Here is a 19,408-nt window from a genome sequence, read left to right on the forward strand (position 1 = left end):
CCTGTTCCTGTGAGTGCTGCTGGGAGAGTGAGTCTTGCACCCTTAAACGCCCAGACGATGGACTACAAGGAGCCTCACTGATCTGAACCCATCAACATGGTCTTTTGCTCTGAAGCCCAAAGGCTGTATTGTGGGGGTTCTTCATCTGTTTCTGGGGGTCCCCCAACCCTGGAGAGCGTCAGGATCTGCCGGTTTTCATTCTCACTCCGCACCCAATCGGTCGATTAGTTATCACTTCCCGTGTCTTAACCGGCCGCGGATTTTTTTGGTGGAAACCAGTACACCCTGCGTCTCTCCCTGGGTGGGGAGGGTTTGTGAGGTCCTCCTGCTCTCAAAGTCACTGTACAGAATCCCACAGACATGTCTGAAGAGAGTGTACAGTCACGGTACCGGTCCTTATTGCAGTGCATGCTGGGACTTGTAGTGCCTCCATCTGCCCTTATTGCCCCCATGTGCCATAGACTGTCTTGCTCACATTATTTAACTTTTTAGAAGTTTATTTTTATTTTTTGGTTCAGCGATTTTCGGGCCAGTCGACGGATTAGATCTGAGTCCTCCGGAGGCGTAATCGCACAGGCTCACCACGGCGCCTGCTTCACACTGCATAAATATTCTCTCATTCTCATTGTATAAATCATCTGTCTCTTGGTTAAAAAATAGATATCTGTCCTGATTCAGCGCTACGGTGGGGCGGTACCACCCCCTGCTGTGTGCCAGGCGGAGCGATCGCACGTTAAGACCGTCGCGTTCGACTCAGAAATCCATCTCCAGGCAGAGATGAAATGGCCTTTTTAAGATAACGCGTTTTAGCATTACCCAGAATGCAGTGTTCTGTAACTGAAAGGACGTGACTTCAGTCTTTAAACGCAGGCGGACAGATCGACCCTTTGCGTACATTAAAGCAAATCTTCCAGGTAGAAAAGTTTTTGTTTTTTTGTTAAATAAAAAGAATACTCATGCACTAAGCTGCTACAGAGTGGTTTAACTCATTTTGGGCCAGTTTCACAGACAGATAAAGTCCAGTCCAAGACTAAATTCAATTCTGAATGGAGATTCTCCAGACAAAACTCAGTTTGGCCAAGACGAGGTTTAATCTGTCTGTGAAACCAGCCATTTATGATGCACAGATGGCGGGACCCTTTGCATTTGGGGACCTGATTCACTTTCTGCAGAACCCTTACCATCATCGCAGGGGTGGTCTCAAAATTCCATCCTTCCCTCTTTTTGGAAGACACAGATGAAAATGCATCCTTTATTTTACTTTTTCTTTTTTTTTTTTGACAGATCACTTGGGGAGGATGGTGGTTGTGAAGAGGGAAATACGCATTTTATTTACAATATCTTTTTTTTTTTTTTGTCTGGAAAAAGAGAACTGCATGAAAACATTTAGGGGACGGATGCTGCAGCCACGGGGGGGGGGGGGGGGTCAGGGGTCAGGGGGGTGCGTTTGTGGCCGGTACGTACCACAGTCCAGCACACAGAGCCTGTGTTTCACCTGTACGTACCACAGTCCAACACACAGAGCCTGTGTTTCACCTGTACGTACCGCAGTCCAGCACACAGAGCAGTGGGCCAGTCTTGCGGTGACTGCACACGTCTCTGTGCTTGTGCTACAGTCTGAGTGACAGAGCAGGGGTTGGCACGGTTACATGCGTGTTCTCCGACATCTTCCTCGGGCGTCATCGGGAACGAGACGCACGTCACGCGCAGACAGAAGACGGTCGGTCGTGTGTCAGTGGCACTTCTCTCTGTGGCTCGTATCCTGGCAACAGGGTTCGGGGGGGGGGGGGGGGGAACTGGGTGTGCTTCATCAAAATGGCCGCCGTCAGTCTCCCACACAGGACGGCGGCCCTGTCACTCACGGTCTGCTTTTTTGCTGTTTGTTTTTCCCTTTTCATTATTAGCACCATGCGGGACGGGTCTCTCTCGGGCTCAGGGGAGGCTGTGCTATAAGGTGTTGGTGGGCTCTCTGGCGCCCTCTGCAGGCAGCCGGGAGTTGTGCGGGCTGGCGGGCGGCAGCAGCGGGTGTTCCGGTTCGGTCCAGTCTGCCCGCTCCCCGCCGGGCCCCCGGCCCGGTTCCGCCGGCTCCTGGAGGGCCAGGGGGTTCCGGCTGATCACCAGGTCCAGCTTGTTTCCCGACTCGGCGATCAGAGGCACCACCAGGCAGCAGTCAAAGTCCCGCGTGCGCACGTGGTTGATCTGGAAGGCAGCGGACATCACTGGTGTTAATATCGCTGGTTTTAGCATTGTCACTGTTAGCATCTATCGCTGGTTTTAGCATCGTCACTGTTAGCATCTATCGCTGGTTTTAGCATCGTCACTGTTAGCATCTATCGCTGGTTTTAGCATCGTCACTATTAGCATCTCCATTGTTAATATAGCTGGGGTTTTTTATTTTTTTATATAAAAGCATCGTCACTGTTAGCATCTCAAGTGATAGCATCACTGGTGTCAATATCGCTGGTTTTAGCATTGTCACTGTTAGCATCTATCGCTGGTTTTAGCATCGTCACTGTTAGCATCTCCAGTGTTAATATAGCTGGGGTTTTTTTTTTTTTTTTTATATAAAAGCATCGTCACTGTTAGCATCTCAAGTGATAGCATCACTGGTGTCAATATCGCTGGTTTTAGCATCGTTACCGTTAGCATCTATCGCTGGTTTTAGCATCTCCAGTGATAGCACCACTGGTGTTAATATTGCTGGTTTTAGCATCGTCACTGTTAGCATCTATCGCTGGTTTTAGCATCGTCACTGTTAGCATCACCGGTGTTAATATCGCTGGTTTTAGCATCGTCACTGTTAGCATCTTCAATGATAGCATCACTGGTGTTAATATAGCTGGTTTTAGCATCGTCACCGTTAGGATCTATCGCAGGTTTTAGCATCGTCACTGTTAGCATCACCGATGTTAATATTGCTGGTTTTTAGCATCGTCACTGTTAGCATCACCGGTGTTAATATTGCTGGTTTTTAGCATCGTCACTGTTAGCATCACCGGTGGTAATATCGCTGGTTTTAGCATCGTCACTGTTAGCATCTATCGCTGGTTTTAGCATCATCACTGTTAGCATCACCGTTGTTAATATTGCTGGTTTTAGCATCGTCACTGTTAGCATCTCCAGTGTTAATATCGCTGGTTTTAGCATCGTCACTGTTAGCATCACCGGTGTTAATATTGCTGGTTTTTAGCATCGTCACTGTTAGCATCTCCAGTGTTAATATCGCTGGTTTTAGCATCGTCACTGTTAGCATCTCAAGTGATAGCATCACTGGTGTCAATATCGCTGGTTTTAGCATCGTCACTTTTAGCATCATCAGTGTTAATATTGCTGGTTTTAGCATCGTCACTGTTAGCATCTCCGGTGTTATCCTCATTGCTATTGATATCACCAGTGCTTGAGCAACGGTGTGAATAGAATATGTAAATATTGGAGATCATTAAAAAAAATGTATGATTAAGAGCCAACTATTTCCATTAAAAACATTTTAAATTGTATACACTAAGAGAAGTACATACATTTTTAATGTCAAAAATCTCTTAAAGTGTTTTGAGGCAGCTTTTGTCTTTTGAGGCTCTTGACGCTGTAACCAACGGCGTGCAGACGATGTTTGGTTTACATGCTGGGCGACTGGAGAGCTTTTATGCTTTAATTGTGAAGGACAACGACCACAGTCCATGTTGGGCAACAATAGAATGCTCATGAATATTCTGCGATTTCAGGCACGCGACAATCTGTCGCTGGACTATGAACTGCTCTTTGCACAGATGGAAGGTCTGTTTGCCCGAAACCACTGTTACAAATGGAAGTCCCCTCATGCCATCTGTTGCAGAAATGACTGAGTGATTCTGGAGAATATCGCTTAAACACTGCATCATACTGCACTGCCTCCACACTCAAACACCTGCATTTAGTCTTCAAAAGGCATATTATTACATTTGGGGTCCAGGTATAAAATACAATACGAGATTACAGAAACTGGAAGTTCTTAAATTCTTCCCCTGAGAATCTGAAGCTCGTCTTTCACAATGAAATGTGTCAAACTAACCAACGTGTCATTTGTCTCTGAACAAAACCCACAATGCATTACTCTGGCCCATGGAGTAAGACACACGCAGTGTCGTCAGTGTGTAGGTGAACATTCTCACACTCCCGTGCCCGTACCTGCAGTAGCCTGTCCCGGAGCCTACCTGCAGTAGCCTGTGTCCCGGGGTGTACCTGCAGTAGCCTGTGTCCCGGGGCGTACCTGCAGTAGCCTGTGTCTCGGGGCCTACCTGCAGTAGCCTGTGTCCCGGGGCCTACCTGCAGTAGCCTGTCTCGGGGCCTACCTGCAGTACCCTGTGTCCGGGGCGTACCTGCAGTAGCCTGTCTCGGGGCCTACCTGCAGTAGCCTGTGTCCGGGGCGTACCTGCAGTAGCCTGTGTCCGGGGAGTACCTGCAGTAGCCTGTGTCCCGGGGCATACCTGCAGTAGCCTGTGTCCCGGGGCATACCTGCAGTAGCCTGTGTCCCGGGGCGTACCTGCAGTAGCCTGTCTCGGGGTCTACCTGCAGTACCCTGTGTCCGGGGAGTACCTGCAGTACCCTGTGTCCGGGGAGTACCTGCAGTAGCCTGTGTCTCGGGGCCTACCTGCAGTAGCCTGTGTCCCGGGGCATACCTGCAGTAGCCTGTGTCCCGGGGTGTACCTGCAGTAGCCTGTGTCCCGGGGCGTACCTGCAGTAGCCTGTGTCTCGGGGCCTACCTGCAGTAGCCTGTGTCCCGGGGCATACCTGCAGTAGCCTGTCTCGGGGTCTACCTGCAGTACCCTGTGTCCGGGGCGTACCTGCAGTAGCCTGTCTCGGGGCCTACCTGCAGTAGCCTGTGTCCGGGGCGTACCTGCAGTAGCCTGTGTCCGGGGAGTACCTGCAGTAGCCTGTGTCCCGGGGCATACCTGCAGTAGCCTGTGTCCCGGGGCATACCTGCAGTAGCCTGTGTCCCGGGGCGTACCTGCAGTAGCCTGTCTCGGGGTCTACCTGCAGTACCCTGTGTCCGGGGAGTACCTGCAGTAGCCTGTGTCTCGGGGCCTACCTGCAGTAGCCTGTGTCCCGGGGCATACCTGCAGTAGCCTGTCTCGGGGTCTACCTGCAGTACCCTGTGTCCGGGGCGTACCTGCAGTAGCCTGTGTCTCGGGGCCTACCTGCAGTAGCCTGTCTCGGGGCCTACCTGCAGTAGCCTGTGTCCGGGGTCTACCTGCAGTACCCTGTGTCCGGGGCGTACCTGCAGTAGCCTGTGTCTCGGGGCCTACCTGCAGTAGCCTGTGTCTCGGGGCCTACCTGCAGTAGCCTGTCTCGGGGCCTACCTGCAGTAGCCTGTGTCCGGGGCGTACCTGCAGTAGCCTGTCTCGGGGCCTACCTGCAGTAGCCTGTGTCCGGGGCGTACCTGCAGTAGCCTGTCTCGGGGCCTACCTGCAGTAGCCTGTGTCCGGGGCGTACTTGCAGTAGCCTGTGTCCCGGGGCATAGCTGCAGTAGCCTCTCTCGGGGCCTACCTGCAGTAGCCTGTCTCGGGGCCTACCTGCAGTAGCCTGTCTTGGGGCCTACCTGCAGTAGCCGGTCGAAGGGCTTCAGGCCGCCCAGCTCCCCCGGGCCGCTGGGCCGGATGTTGTTGACGTACACGCCCTTCTCCAGGAGCCCGTCCGACACGCTGAACCCAAAGTCCTCCTCGTCCAGCTCTTTGAACAGCGTCACCTGGGGAGAGGCCACAAACCACGCCAAATCAGACCAAACCATGCCAAATCAGACCAAAGCAAGCCGAATCAGGCCAAGCCAGGCCAAATTAGACCAAACCAGGAAAAACCAGGTCGAATCAGGCCAAACCAGGCCTAATTAGGCTAGACCAGGCCAAACCAGACCAAACTGGGCCAAACCAGGCCAAACCAGGCTAAACCAGGGAAAGCTCTCCCCAAGAACAGGTATTTTTATAACTATGTCCATGTTATTGTGGAAATTGTGGAACCGAATGAACTGTACTCTCGTTCCCGGGACGACGACGACACATGAATCAGTCATTAGATTAAAAATGTACTCGCTCATTGCTTCTATTACGATTTGCTGACTTCAATTCTATTGTTTCTTTAGTGTTATGAATAAAAGTAAACACTATTATGCGATAAATCAAGTGGAACGTGACTGCTCTGTTTGGTGTGAGCCGCAGAAGCTGCAGTAGTTAATTCACCCAGCTTGCAGATGAAGACGACCAGGCGTTTCAGGACTTCATTAAATTTCATTTGTACAGAGCTGGTTTTTATTGCTTCAGGTTTAATGGCTGTAAAACGTAACATTTAAATGTTTTTGGGTTTTTTTTCTTCTTTGCAGTGGGGCTTTATAACCCTTTACAACCCTTTATAAGGCCTCCACACATATTTCTCATGATTTTGAGCTTTTCATAACATCCTCCAGCTTTCAATTTGTGTTCCAAATTGATTCAAGTAAAAACAACCGCAATTTTGGTGGAAGTATGCATAAGAACGATCTCCCACGTGACATGACGTATATGTTATTACGCTTTTGCATAATTATCGGATGATGTTGCTAAATGTAGAGAGCTGACCACAGGAGGAGGAGGGAGACTTGGGGTCTGGGGGGGCAGCGTTAGGGTCTTTTCCGTCACTGCTCATTGCCAACATTGGGTGGACGTTTTAGATCCTGAAACCAGGAAGAGAGCGCTGACGCGTGTGGGGTAGCAGAATCCCCCCCCCCTCACCTTGTGGAGCTCCACGGGCGTGGGCAGCATGATGTCCTTCATCTCCTGCCTCATCTTCCTCATGGCGAAGGCCTTGCGGCCCGCGTCGGTGGGCAGGGTGTTGCTGCGGCTGGCCTGGCTGTACTGGGGCCTGCTGGAGCTGCGCTCCTGGAAGCTGGCCTGCCGCCCCAGCGGGGTCCTCAGGGGCCCGGGGTCCTGGTTCAGACTCAGGCTGCTGCCCGACATGATGGTGGCCTGGGGGGGGGCAGGGCGGGGGGGGGGGGGCAGGGTGAGAGACGGCCTTCAGAGGGGGGGGGGGGCACTCTCTCACACTCGCATGCAGCCACACAACAGCAGGTCATATTGTTATATTCACCCTAAAGCAGGTGTGTGCGCACCTTCGAAACCTCAGGACACGCCAATGCGTCTATGGAGGCAAGAACGACTGGGAAGGTTCGTTACTTAAAGTGGGAAAGGTCTAATGTAGTATAAAGCATTATGTTCACAATCGCTGTTAAAACTGAAATGAAGAGCTTGATTTTTGTCCCCCTCAGAAGCGTGAAATGGTTTTTGATGAGTGGTAGCAGATCTGATAAAGAGCATTCGGTTCAGCAATCCTGTCCCAGAATGCATTAGGAAATAATCACTCGGCGAGCACAGAGAACTCCAACGCTCAGTGAAATGTGCATTTGGAGGTGAAAAGATTTAGATTGAATCTCGTGAGATAAAAAGACTCCATACATTTCCGTCTCTGCAGAACATGGAGGCTGTGTTCCGACTTCCAATCAGACCACAGTCACCATGAGACCTATAGCAGCTATCCCAACATGCTTTGCTTGAGCCGCCATGCCCAGAGACAGATTCTCTCTTCCCTCTCGGACAGTTGTGAGTGAGTAGCAGACCTGGTCAAATACGTAATCGTTTTTGGATTCAAATACATTTTCTGTGTTCGATTGATCTTGCCTGGTGCAATTGAGCCAACCAAGAGGACCAGAAGGCAAGGGTTTGCACTTTTTGAGAGTATGTCACAGGTTCCAATACACCAGACAAGCTCAGTAAAGTGTAGAAAAGTATTTGAATCCAAAACAGTTACGTGTTTGACCCTCAAACTGTGGAATGGACCAACGAAACGCTGCACTACGGGCCAGCAAGCTGATGCACATCCGTGTTGCAGAGACAAACCAGGAGCCAACAGTGCGACCCATGCACCTGATCGGAAAGACAGCACGACTCTTTCAACATGAAGGATGGGAACAGGATAACCACACTCATTTTCTTTGTTTTTTACAAACAAAATGCTTTTTTTTCTGCTGCCATGTACCTGGAGGAACATACAGACAGACCTGCGTTTCACACCTGGGTCAAACATGTCACCGTTTCGGATTAGAAGACTTTTCTGTGCTCGACTGACCTTGCCTGGTGCAACTGAGCCAATCAGGACGATCAGAAGGCGGGGTTCGCGCTTTTTGAGAGTATTTCATAGGTTCCCATACACCAGACAAGCTCAGAAAAGGTCATAGAAGTATTTGAATCGGGAACGGTTGGGTTTCTGACGCAGGTCTGCTACGCGTGAACGTTCCGGCTCCGTGGGCTACATTCTGCTCAAGTTGCTGCACTTGCTTACACCACCACACAAAAACCCCTCCACAAAAAATGAAATGTTGTCGATGGAAATTAAATAGGTCCACCCCAAGGTGTGCTTTTTTGCCTGCTGACTGTTTACTGGTGTTAAATTGCTCATTTTAAGCGATCCTTGTTCGGTGCAGTACTTCTGGAGGCAGAATTAGAGGTAAACAGCGATTAATCAAAATGGCATTAAGGCAGTGCACAGAATCGCATAATTACTGCCATGCCATAATCACTGAACCCACGAACTTGGGTGATCCTTTATGTACAAATTTCATTTGGAAAGAAAAACAACAACAAAAAAGCTGTTTAATTCTTAAAGGCTGCCTCAAAAGACTTCATTAAAAATGTATTTCTGTTAATATAAACAATTTAAAATGCCCCAGTGTTTTTTCATAGAAATACTTTGCTGTGACTTCCAATATTTACATATTCTGTTCAGACTGTTGCATTGGTGATATCAACAGTGAGGCTAACACTGGAGGTGCAAACAGTGACGATGCTATCACCAGTGATATCAACACTAGTGATGCTATCACTGGAGATGTTAACACCGACCATGCTAACACTAGCTATGTTAACTCTGGTGATACTAACACTAGTGACGTTAATACTGGAAATGCTGAACACCAGCAATGTTAACACTGACGATGCTAACACTCGCAATGTTAACATTGTAAATATTAACACTGACAATGCTAACACTAGCGACATTAACACTGCTCAGAGCTGTGTGGTGGAGACAGTGCGACAGCTGGAGTCAGAGTGCAGCGCAGGGCCAGCGCACCAGGTGGCGCTGTGGGTGTTAATGGCAGACAGGAAGCCCTGGCCGAGCGGCAGCGCTACAAGCAGAAGAAGAGCAGGAGAAAGGGGAGGGGCTACCAGGATTGCCAGGTTTCTCTTATTCAGAAGCCTGTCTGGCTGGTCCTGGAAAGAAACGCAATGGTTAAACTCTCCCGCAGGAAGTGACATCATGCAATAGAAAAAAAAAAAACAACTCAAAAAGGAAGGGAAGAAGGAGACAGGCTTTTATTTTGAAATTAGAACTACAGTATGTACTGGCCCTGGGGGGGTTATTACCTCCAGCTCTCTCAGGATACCGGATTGGCCACACGTCTCCAGGTCCTCCAGCGCCTGGGACCAGAAATTCTCCTCCTGGTCGGGTTCCGTCCCATCATGCCCCACGGTGAACCTATGGGGGTGGAGGGAGGGGTTAAGTGTACCCGAGTAGCCAATGAGCAGGCAGGACGCTGATGGGTGTGGCAGGGCAGGCTCAGGGACACACGGGGGGGGGCGGGCCATGCTGGATGACTGACACCCGGGGAAGGCGGGGTTGGGCTCCCTGAACCTCACCTGCTATCGGTTATAAAGCCCGTGGGCAGAGCTGCAGCCCTGCAGAGGCCAAGAAGAGGTACTTCAATCAACCAATAAAAAAAACCTCTGTGACTTCATCAACCATTAAACAAGCTCAGTAATTTCAATCCTCAACCAATCAACAACCTCAGGGACCACAATCATCAACCAATCAGTAAGCTCAGTGGCTTCAATCATGAACCAATCAGCAAGCTCAGTGGCTTCAATCATTAACAAATCAGCAAGCCCAGTGGCTTCATTCATCAACCAATCCGTAGCCTCAGTGGCTTCATTCATCAACCAATCAGTAGCCTCAGCGGCTTCAGCGCAGGAGGAGCTCTGAGACGGGAGGCCATGTTTGATCCTGATGAGTTTCCCTGACACACACAGACGGGCCCTGCACAACTGGGCAGTGATTACACTTAATTAGTCTCATTTCCCCAAGCCGCGCAAGCTCATCATCGCCTACAGCTTTAATAGCACAGGGCAGAAATGTCACTGGCAATTTAATTGGCATCATATTTCGCTTTGGATTTCGGATACGGAATTTTAATTGGAATCATATTGTTGTTTTGGTTTTCTAATATAGACTCTTCAACAAATAACACTTTGGTGAATTGAGTCGTTGAGAACCACGGCTTCTAAGCTGGCTGCGCAGGGAGAGCCTGTCTGCCGGCATCCACAGGCGGCCATTACGGCTCTGTCCTTGGAGCCCGTCTCTAACTGCCTTCCACGGGCGGCCATTACGGCTCTGTCCTTGGAGCCCGTCTCTGTAACTGCCTTCCCACGGGCGGCCATTACGGCTCCGTCCTTGGAACCTGTCTCTGTAACTGCCTTCCCACGGGCGGCCATTACGGCTCTGTCCTGACAGCTGAAGCATATCATTGCAGCCTTTGAGCTCAGATCTGTTTGGCTGCCTTTTCATTTATTTTATCCTGCTTACGCTGACAAAGAGAAATGAAGTGGGACACTCCAGTGAACGGGTCACGCGCATTATAACACATCTAACTGTGCAGGACGACCTGCGGTCCCACCTCATCTCTGACAAGCGGCCCGTATCTCAGGGACAGGGCAGACCAGCGCATCACTAGAGCGTTACTTACATCATCACAGTCATAAGAAAGCCTTCCAGTTCGTAGCTTATCCTCTTTCTAAACTGATTATTATTAGTAGCATTCGTATTTTCTATGTTCCAATGCCACACACACATACTTCCTTTTGAGTGTATTGCTCATTTGTGATTGTTTGTAGCTGTGTTTCAGGGCTGTGAAACTGCACAGGGTTAATAGTGTTGTGGGTGTGTTGGGGTGGAGCGTAGTCTGGGCGGGGCCTGTGTGGGCGGAGCCTCGTACCCGCTGGCGACCGGGCGCTCCCATTCGTCGTCGCTCAGGCCCAGGTCCTGCAGGACGTTGTTGTTCCGCCTCGGGTGGCTGTTGCCGGGCGACAGGCTGCCCCTGGGCTTGGCGCTCCTCCACTCATGGCTGTGGAAGCTGTAGGCCGAGGCCTGGTATCCTGGAGCTGAGAGAGAGAGAGAGAGAGAGGGAGAGAGGGAGAGAGAGAGAGGGAGAGAGAGAGAGAGAGTGAGAGAGAGGGAGAGGGAGAGAGTCACTACCACACAGAGAGACAGGGAGGGGAGTCACACACAGAGAGACAGAGAGGAGAGTCACACACAGAGAGACAGGGAAGAGAGACACACAGAGACAGGGAGGAGAGTCACACAAGGAGGAGAGTCACACAGAGAGGAGAGTCACACAGACAGGGGGACAGGGAGACAGGGAGACAGAGAGGAGAGTCACACACAGGGAGACAGGGAGGGGAGTCACACACACAGAGGAGAGTCACACACAGGGAGACAGTAAAAAGAGCAGTTCTGGTATTTTACTCTGCTAACTCGGTAATCCTGCTTCATGATGCAGGCCCCTAATTCTCCTTATTAAGGTCTTAATTAAAGGCCATTAGTTAATTAGCAGAATGAGGTGTCGTGGCGCTGGGCTAGAACAGAAAACCTGCGCCCACACCAGCCCGTTTGAGATAGGAGCGGACGCCCCAGCGCTAAGCCCTGCAGAACACGCCGTCGGAGGAGAAGAGGCTTTGTGCGTCGGAGGAGAAGAGGCTTTGTGCGTCGGAGGAGAAGAGGCTTTGCCGCTTGTCTAGTAATGGGCACGGCCGGCATATGGACAAGCTGTCAGAGCGCCGCATCAGAACAGCGCGGCGGTATCTGACAAATCCCGTCACAAAGCGGGGAATTAGCCAGGGCGCTGGCACACGGCCCGGCCCATCGCCACGGCAGCGCACAGCCTCCATGTTAATACGCCCTTCCCCCGCAGACCGCACACCAGCCTGCGCACAGCCGCACTGACAGCGCTCACAATGCCATTATATCTGGAGCAGCGCTTATTCTGCGCGGCTGCTAATCTGGCGTCTCTCCGTGGATGCGCTCAGCCGAACCAAGCCGTTAGCCGTTAGCGTGATGATAATGTCTCTCATTGTGCAGTGTTGGACAGAAGCACGGTGTGCTGTACAGCACGGTGTGCATTGCCTCAGCCGCTGCGTGTCAATATGACAGTCGAGGTTTGTTTATCCTGGCGTGTGCACGCCAGGGCCCTCAGGTGAAGCAGAGACAGGCAGTGCAGGTAGAGGTGCAGGTAGAGGGAACGGAATGACAGAATGCACCTGCGGTGTTGACTCTGAGCATCAGACTCAGGGCTCAGACACCTACACTGTAGCACTGAGGGTGCCGGGTGACACCCCCACTGAGACCCAGGCGTTTTGACACAGGCTCTTTATCGCCCCCCTGGTGGTGCTCCAGTGAGACGGGACAGTAACTGACTGAGGGGCAGGGTGTAGATCTGTGGGGGCGTTTTAGCAGCGCGCCCCACTTTCTGCTGCTCTGGTACCCAGGGCTGCTGCTGCAGAGGGCCATTAATCTGCTTCAGCTCTTAAAACAACCCTCACCCCCCCCCAAACCCTCACCCCCCCAAACCTTCACCCACCCCAAACCACCCACCCCCCTGGGCCTGTTCCGCACAGACAGGCTTCACACACCACAGTACTGAAGGGCTGCTGTGTTTTGGGTGCGTGTACGTGTGTGTGCGTGTAGCCTGCTGGTTTTTGTCCTAAAACATTTCAGGCTTAGCTTTCTAAAATAGCTATCTCTACACCAATGCTGATTCAGTCCTGTATCAAAACAGAGGAAATGTTTCCCCTGAGTGCGACAAACACGGAAATTGAATATGCTGAAAATATATTTACATAAAGCGTATTGTCAACACTTCACAATACAGCGTAGTGAAAAAGTATCTGCCCTCTCCCTGATAGCCTGTTATTGCATTTTTGTTGCACTGAATGGTTTCAGATCTTTACACAAAATAAAGGGAAGCTGAATAAACACAAAACTTAAATTACCGTTTCATTTATTTAAAACACCCAAATCACCCCTGTGAAAAAGTAGTTGCCCACTTATACCTGATCGCACAACCTTTAGCAGCAATGATTGCAATCAAATGCTTCCTATAATGTGACATCAGCCTGTCACTCGCTGTGGGGGAATGTGGGCCCACTGCTCCTCACAGACACACCGGCCGGGACTCCAGCATCAACCGCTGGCCTCAAGTCGAGACACAGCGTCTCTCTGCTGGGCTCACTGCAGTGTCACTGCACAAAGTCACTGCAGTCACAGCACAGAGTCACTGCAGTCACAGCACAGAGTCACTGCAGTCACAGCACAGAGTCACTGCAGTCACAGCACAGAGTCACAGCAGTCACAACACAGTCACAACACAGAGTCACTGCAGTCACAGCACAGAGTCACAGCACAGAGTCACAGCAGTCACAGCACAGTCACAACAGAGAGTCACTGCAGTCACAACACAGAGTCACAGCACAGAGTCACTGCAGTCACAGCACAGTCACAACACAGAGTCACTGCAGTCACAACACAGAGTCACAGCACAGAGTCACTGCAGTCACAGCACAGTCACAACACAGAGTCACTGCAGTCACAACACAGAGTCACAGCACAGAGTCACTGCAGTCACAGCACAGTCACAACACAGAGTCACTGCAGTCACAACACAGAGTCACAGCACAGAGTCACTGCAGTCACAGCACAGTCACAACACAGAGTCACTGCAGTCACAACACAGAGTCACAGCACAGAGTCACTGCAGTCACAGCACAGTCACAACACAGAGTCACTGCAGTCACAACACAGTGTCACTGCAGTCACAGCGAGTCCCTTTCCTCAGAGTTATTTTTAAAGGCAGCTGAAGCGCAGCAGGTTAAAGTGGATTAATGAGCAGCAGAATAAACAGTATGAATCCCGGGGGAGTCTCTGCGCGTGCAGCAGTGAAGCCCGGGACAGGTCACGCCACGGGCGCAGGGTAAGGTGCGCTGCGGGCCTCACACCTCACACACGCCACGGGCGCAGGGTAAGGAGCGCTGCGGGCCTCACACCTCACACACGCCACGGGCGCAGGGTACGCTGCGGCCTCACACCTCACACACGCCACGGGCGCAGGGTACGGTGCGCTGCGGGCCTCACACCTTCAGCGGGGGGAGACGGGAGGTCTGGAGCAGGGAGCAGACCCGCAGGCTGATACAGAGCGGAGTGCGCTCCCTCAGGACTGAGAGATGCTCTATCGATCCGGATGGAGACAGGGCCCCAAATCCAATACAAACTGGATGTGTTACAGCATCACCACTCGACAGGGCAGACAGACTTCCCCTCGCCCCGCGTGTGATGGAGCTGATGGAGTGTGTGTGTGTGTGTGTGTGTGTGTGTGTGTGTGTGTGTGTGTGTGTGAGAGTGTGTGTGTGAGTGTGTGTGTGAGAGTGTGTGTGTGTGAGTGTGTGTGTGAGTGTGTGAGTGTGTGTGTGTGTGTGTGTGTGAGTGTGTGTGTGTGAGTGTGTGTGTGAGTGTGTGTGTGAGTGTGTGTGTGAGAGTGTGTGTGAGAGTGTGTGTGTGTGAGTGTGTGTGTGTGTGTGTGTGAGTGTGTGTGAGTGTGTGAGTGTGTGTGAGTGTGTTTGTGTGTGTGTGTGAGTGTGTGTGTGAGAGTGTGTGTGTGAGTGTGTGTGTGAGAGTGTGTGTGTGAGAGTGTGTGTGTGAGTGTGTGTGTGAGTGTGTGTGTGAGAGTGTGTGTGAGTGTGTGTGTGTGTGTGTGTGAGTGTGCGCCTGTGTGTGTGTGAGCATGCGTGTGCGCCTGTGTGTGTGTGTGTGAGTGTATGAGTGTGTGTGTGTGTGTGTGTGTGAGTGAGTGTGTGAGTGAGTGCGTGAGTGTGTGTGAGCATGCGTGTGCGAGAGTATGTGTGCACATGTGTGTGAGCGTGTGTGTGTGCATGAGTGTGCACCTGTATGAGCACGCGTGTGTATAAGTGAGTGTGTGCGTCTGGATTTGTTGATAAAGGTGTCTGCACGTATTCTCCCTTGTCAGAGATCTATTATTCAGTCAATTAGGGAGGAAATGGAACAGTCTTTTTCTGACACGAACACAGACTGGCTGACTAACCGCTGCACCATTTCAAACAGCAGGTAATTATTTCACCCAAAAAAAAAAACATTATTTCCACATCATGCAAGTTGTCTAAATGAGTGGCTCCCGCAGGTAGCACAGTTTGCGTTGCGGTGTGATGCTGCAGTCGGAGGTCAGGGGGGTGTGGTGTGTGTGTGGCGTGCCTCAGGGGGGAGGTCAGGGGGGTGTGGTGTGCGTGTGTGTGTGTGTGTGTGTGTGTGTGTGTGTGTGTGTGAGTGTGTGTGTGTGTGGTCCCACCTTGGCTGCTGGTGACGGTGTCGATGGCAGAGCCGTCCCAGGACTCCACGGCGCTGTCCACGCTGGGGATGGTGGTGGAGAAGACGTCCGACAGCTTCACGCCCTTCTGCGCCGCCTGTGATTGGTCCTCTCCGTCGCTTAGCTCGCTGAGCCCACCCGAGACCGAGGGCTGCTGGGGACTGCCCACTGTCAATCAAAACCACCAATCACAGTCAACTAAACCACACAACCACCAATCACAGTCAACTAACCCCAACCAACTGTCAATCAAAACCAACATGGAGTACTCATTACTTTAGACATGTCAGATCACAGAGGTAAACTGTGCCTTGCTCGACACTGAACGTCTAACTTAAAACAAGTTACACTTCAAGAAATAGTATAGTTATACACATACACATCACCAAAGGTAAAAAAACTGTCATTATGTTGAGAATGAAAGCCAGTGCACTTGGGGCATCGCTGGGTCAAACACATCGTTGTTTGTCTGGTGTGTTGGAACCAACGCAATACTCGACAACGCAAGTGCAAACCCCGCCTTCTGGTCCTCTTGGTTGACTCAATTGCACCAGGCAAGATTAATCGAGCACAGAAAAGTATTTGAGACTCACGCTCGCCCTGCTTCTTGATCTTGAGGGTGACGGACTCTCCCGCCATCTGCAGGAGGTGGATGGCCTCACTCAGGGGCTTCCCCTTCAGGCTGTTACTGTTGATGGCCAGGATCCGGTCCCCCACGTGGATCGCCCCGGTCCTGCCAACGAGCCCACACAAACCACTGAACCCACTGAACCCACACAAGCCACTGAACCCACTGAACCCACACCCCCACTGAACCCACTGAACCCACACACCCCCACTGAACCCACTGAACCCACACTAACCCACTGAACCCACTGGACCCACACTAACCCACTGAACCCACTGGACCCACACTAACCCACTGAACCCACTGGACCCACACTAACCCACTGAACCCACACAACTGCCCACACACCCCCACTGAACCCACACAAAGCCACTGAACCCACTGAACCCACTGAACCCACACTAACCCACTGAACCCACACAACTGCCCACACACCCCCACTGAACCCACACAAAGCCACTGAACCCACTGAACCCACACACCTGCCCACACACCCCCACTGAACCCACACGGCCTCACTGAACCCACACAAACCCACTGAACCCACACAAACCCACTGAACCCACACACCTGCCCACACAAAGCCACTGAACCCACTGAACCCACACAAAGCCACTGAACCCACACAAAGCCACTGAACCCACTGAACCCACTGAACCCACACAAACCCACTGAACCCACACACCCTCACTAAACCCACTGAACCCACACACCTGCCCACACTAACCTCACTTAAAACAGACAAAAAAGGGACAAGGAGAGACTTGTAGCAGTGCAGGAGAGAGAGAATTATAGCCAGCAACAGTGTATTTGTTGTCAGGAAGATAAGGAGCAGACATTTCCCTGTTAGTCACTAGCACAGGAGTGTCAGAAACCTCCTTTGGAGTAATGTAAATGAAAGCTACTGGCAGACCAGTAAGGGACAGTAATGTGTTATCAAAAGCAACAGGGAAATCCAGATGCACACACACACACACACACACACACACACACACTCACACACATACCACAAAGGCCTATAATGTGCTGATGGGAGATCATTGTAAAGACAGTCAATGGGGACATTCCTGCCACCTGCTCACAGTCTCCCCAGTCCTGAGCATCAGTGACTCTGTGTGAAGTGGAATCTGCAGCAGTACTGAGCATCAGTGGCTCTGTGTGAAGTGGAATCTGCAGCAGTACTGAGCATCAGTGGCTCTGTGTGAAGTGGAATCTGCAGCAGAGCTGAAAGATCTCTGGGCTCCTGCGGCTGTCAGGCCGGGGGCTGTGTCAGTCTCCCTCTCCTGTCCACAGGGCCTGCTGTCTGCACCCTCCTCAGCTCAACACTCAATTACCACACGCTGCAGAGCCACACGCAGCCACACTGAGCCACACTGCACTACAGAGCCACACTGAGCTACAGAGCCACACTGAGCCACACTGAGCTACACTGCACTACAGAGCCACACTGCACTACAGAGCCACACTGAGCTACACTGCACTACAGAGCCACACTGCACTACAGAGCCACACTGAGCTACACTGCACTACAGAGCCACACTGCACTACAGAGCCACACTGAGCTACACTGCACTACAGAGCCACACTGCACTACAGAGCCACACTGAGCTACACTGCACTACAGAGCCACACTGAGCCACACTGCACTACAGAGCCACACTGAGCTACACTGCACTACAGAGCCACACTGAGCTACACTGCACTACAGAGCCACACTGAGCCACACTGCACTACAGAGCCACACTGCACCACAGAGTCACAGTGTGTGAGTGTCTGTGTGTGTGTGTGTGTGTGTGTGTGTGTGTGTGTGTCTGTGAGTGTGTGTAAGAGCAGTGAGTCTGTGTGTGTGTGTGTGTGTGTGTGTGTAAGAGCAGTGATTGTTTGTGTGTGAGTGTGTGTGTGTGTGTGTGTAAGAGCAGTGAGTGTGAGTGTGTGTGTGTGTGTGTGTAAGAGCAGTGAGTGTGAGTGTGTGTGTGTGTGTGTATGTAAGAGCAGTGTGTGTGTGTGTGTGTGTGTGTGTGTGTGTGTGTGAGTGTGTGAGTGAGTGTGTGTGTGTGTGTGTGTGTGTGTGTGTGAGTGTGTGAGTGAGTGTGTGTGTGTGTGTGTGTAAGAGCAGTGAGTGTGTGTGTGTGAGTGTGTGAGTGTGAGTGTGTGAGTGTATGTAAGAGCAGTGTGTGTGTGTGTGTGTGAGTGTGTGTGTGTGAGTGTATGTGTGTATGTAAGAGCAGTGTGTGTGTGTGTGTGTGTGTGTGTGTGTGTGTGTGTGTGAGTGTGTGAGTGAGTGTGTGTGTGTGTGTGTGTAAGAGCAGTGAGTGTGTGTGTGTGAGTGTGTGAGTGTGAGTGTGTGTGTGTGTGTGTGTGTAAGAGCAGTGAGTGTGTGTGTGTGAGTGTGTGAGTGTGAGTGTATGTGTGTATGTAAGAGCAGTGTGTGAGTGTGTGTGTGTGTGAGTGTGTGTGTGTGAGTGTGTGTGCGTGCGTGTACCTCTCTGCCAGGCCTCCCTTGGTCAGGCTGGAGATGATGATGGGGTCGAAGGGCTCCTCGGTGCCGGAGATGGTGATGCCCAGCGGGCCGCCGTACCGCTTCAGCTCCACCGTGTAGATGATGGCGCCTGAGCTCTCCTGCTCATCTGAGACACAGACACACAGCGCTACTGACCGCTACAGACACACACAGACCCTCACTACAGACACGCACAGACCCTCACTACAGACACACACAGACCCTCACTACAGACACACACAGATCCTCACTACAGACACACACAGACCCTCACTACAGACACACACAGACCCTCACTACAGACACGCACAGACCCTCACTACAGACAGGCACAGACCCCCTGATGCATTACATTACATTACATTATTGACATTTGGCAGACGCTCATATCCAGAGCGACGTACAGTTGATTAGACTAAGCAGGAGACAATCCTCCCCTGGAGCAATGCAGGGTTAAGGGCCTTGCTCAAGGGCCCAACGGCTGTGCGGATCTTATTGTGGCTACACCAGGATTAGAACCACTGACCTTGCGTGTCCCAGTCATTTACCTTAACCACTACACTACAGGCCGCCGTATGCGTGTGGGATGAAGCGCGGGTGGGGTTGTGTTTCTCCGTAACAGGCAGAGCATGTGGCTCTGTGTGTAACAGGCAGAGCGTGTGGCTCTGTGTGTAACAGGCAGAGCATGTGGCTCTGTGTGTAACAGGCAGAGCGTGTGGCTCTGTGTGTAACAGGCAGAGCGTGTGGCTCTGTGTGTAACAGGCAGAGCGTGTGGCTCTGTGTGTAACAGGCAGAGCGT

At 51.5% G+C, this 19,408-nt stretch overlaps 1 protein-coding gene across 1 annotated transcript in view; it reads right to left on the reverse strand.

The window, feature by feature from the left end:
* Positions 1-1,427: 1,427 nt before the first annotated feature.
* Positions 1,428-19,408, reverse strand: part of LOC133118773 (glutamate receptor-interacting protein 1-like) — a 111,244-nt gene continuing 93,263 nt past the window's right edge. Inside the window, 9 exon segments of the mRNA XM_061228975.1 lie at positions 1,428-2,199; positions 5,576-5,722; positions 6,738-6,971; positions 9,225-9,269; positions 9,423-9,534; positions 11,048-11,213; positions 15,464-15,649; positions 16,075-16,214; positions 18,592-18,736. Coding sequence (XP_061084959.1) covers positions 1,948-2,199; positions 5,576-5,722; positions 6,738-6,971; positions 9,225-9,269; positions 9,423-9,534; positions 11,048-11,213; positions 15,464-15,649; positions 16,075-16,214; positions 18,592-18,736 — 1,427 coding nt within the window. The 3' untranslated portion in view covers positions 1,428-1,947.

Source organism: Conger conger, chromosome 19 (genome assembly GCF_963514075.1).
Source record: "Conger conger chromosome 19, fConCon1.1, whole genome shotgun sequence".
Taxonomy (NCBI): Eukaryota; Metazoa; Chordata; class Actinopteri; order Anguilliformes; family Congridae; genus Conger; species Conger conger.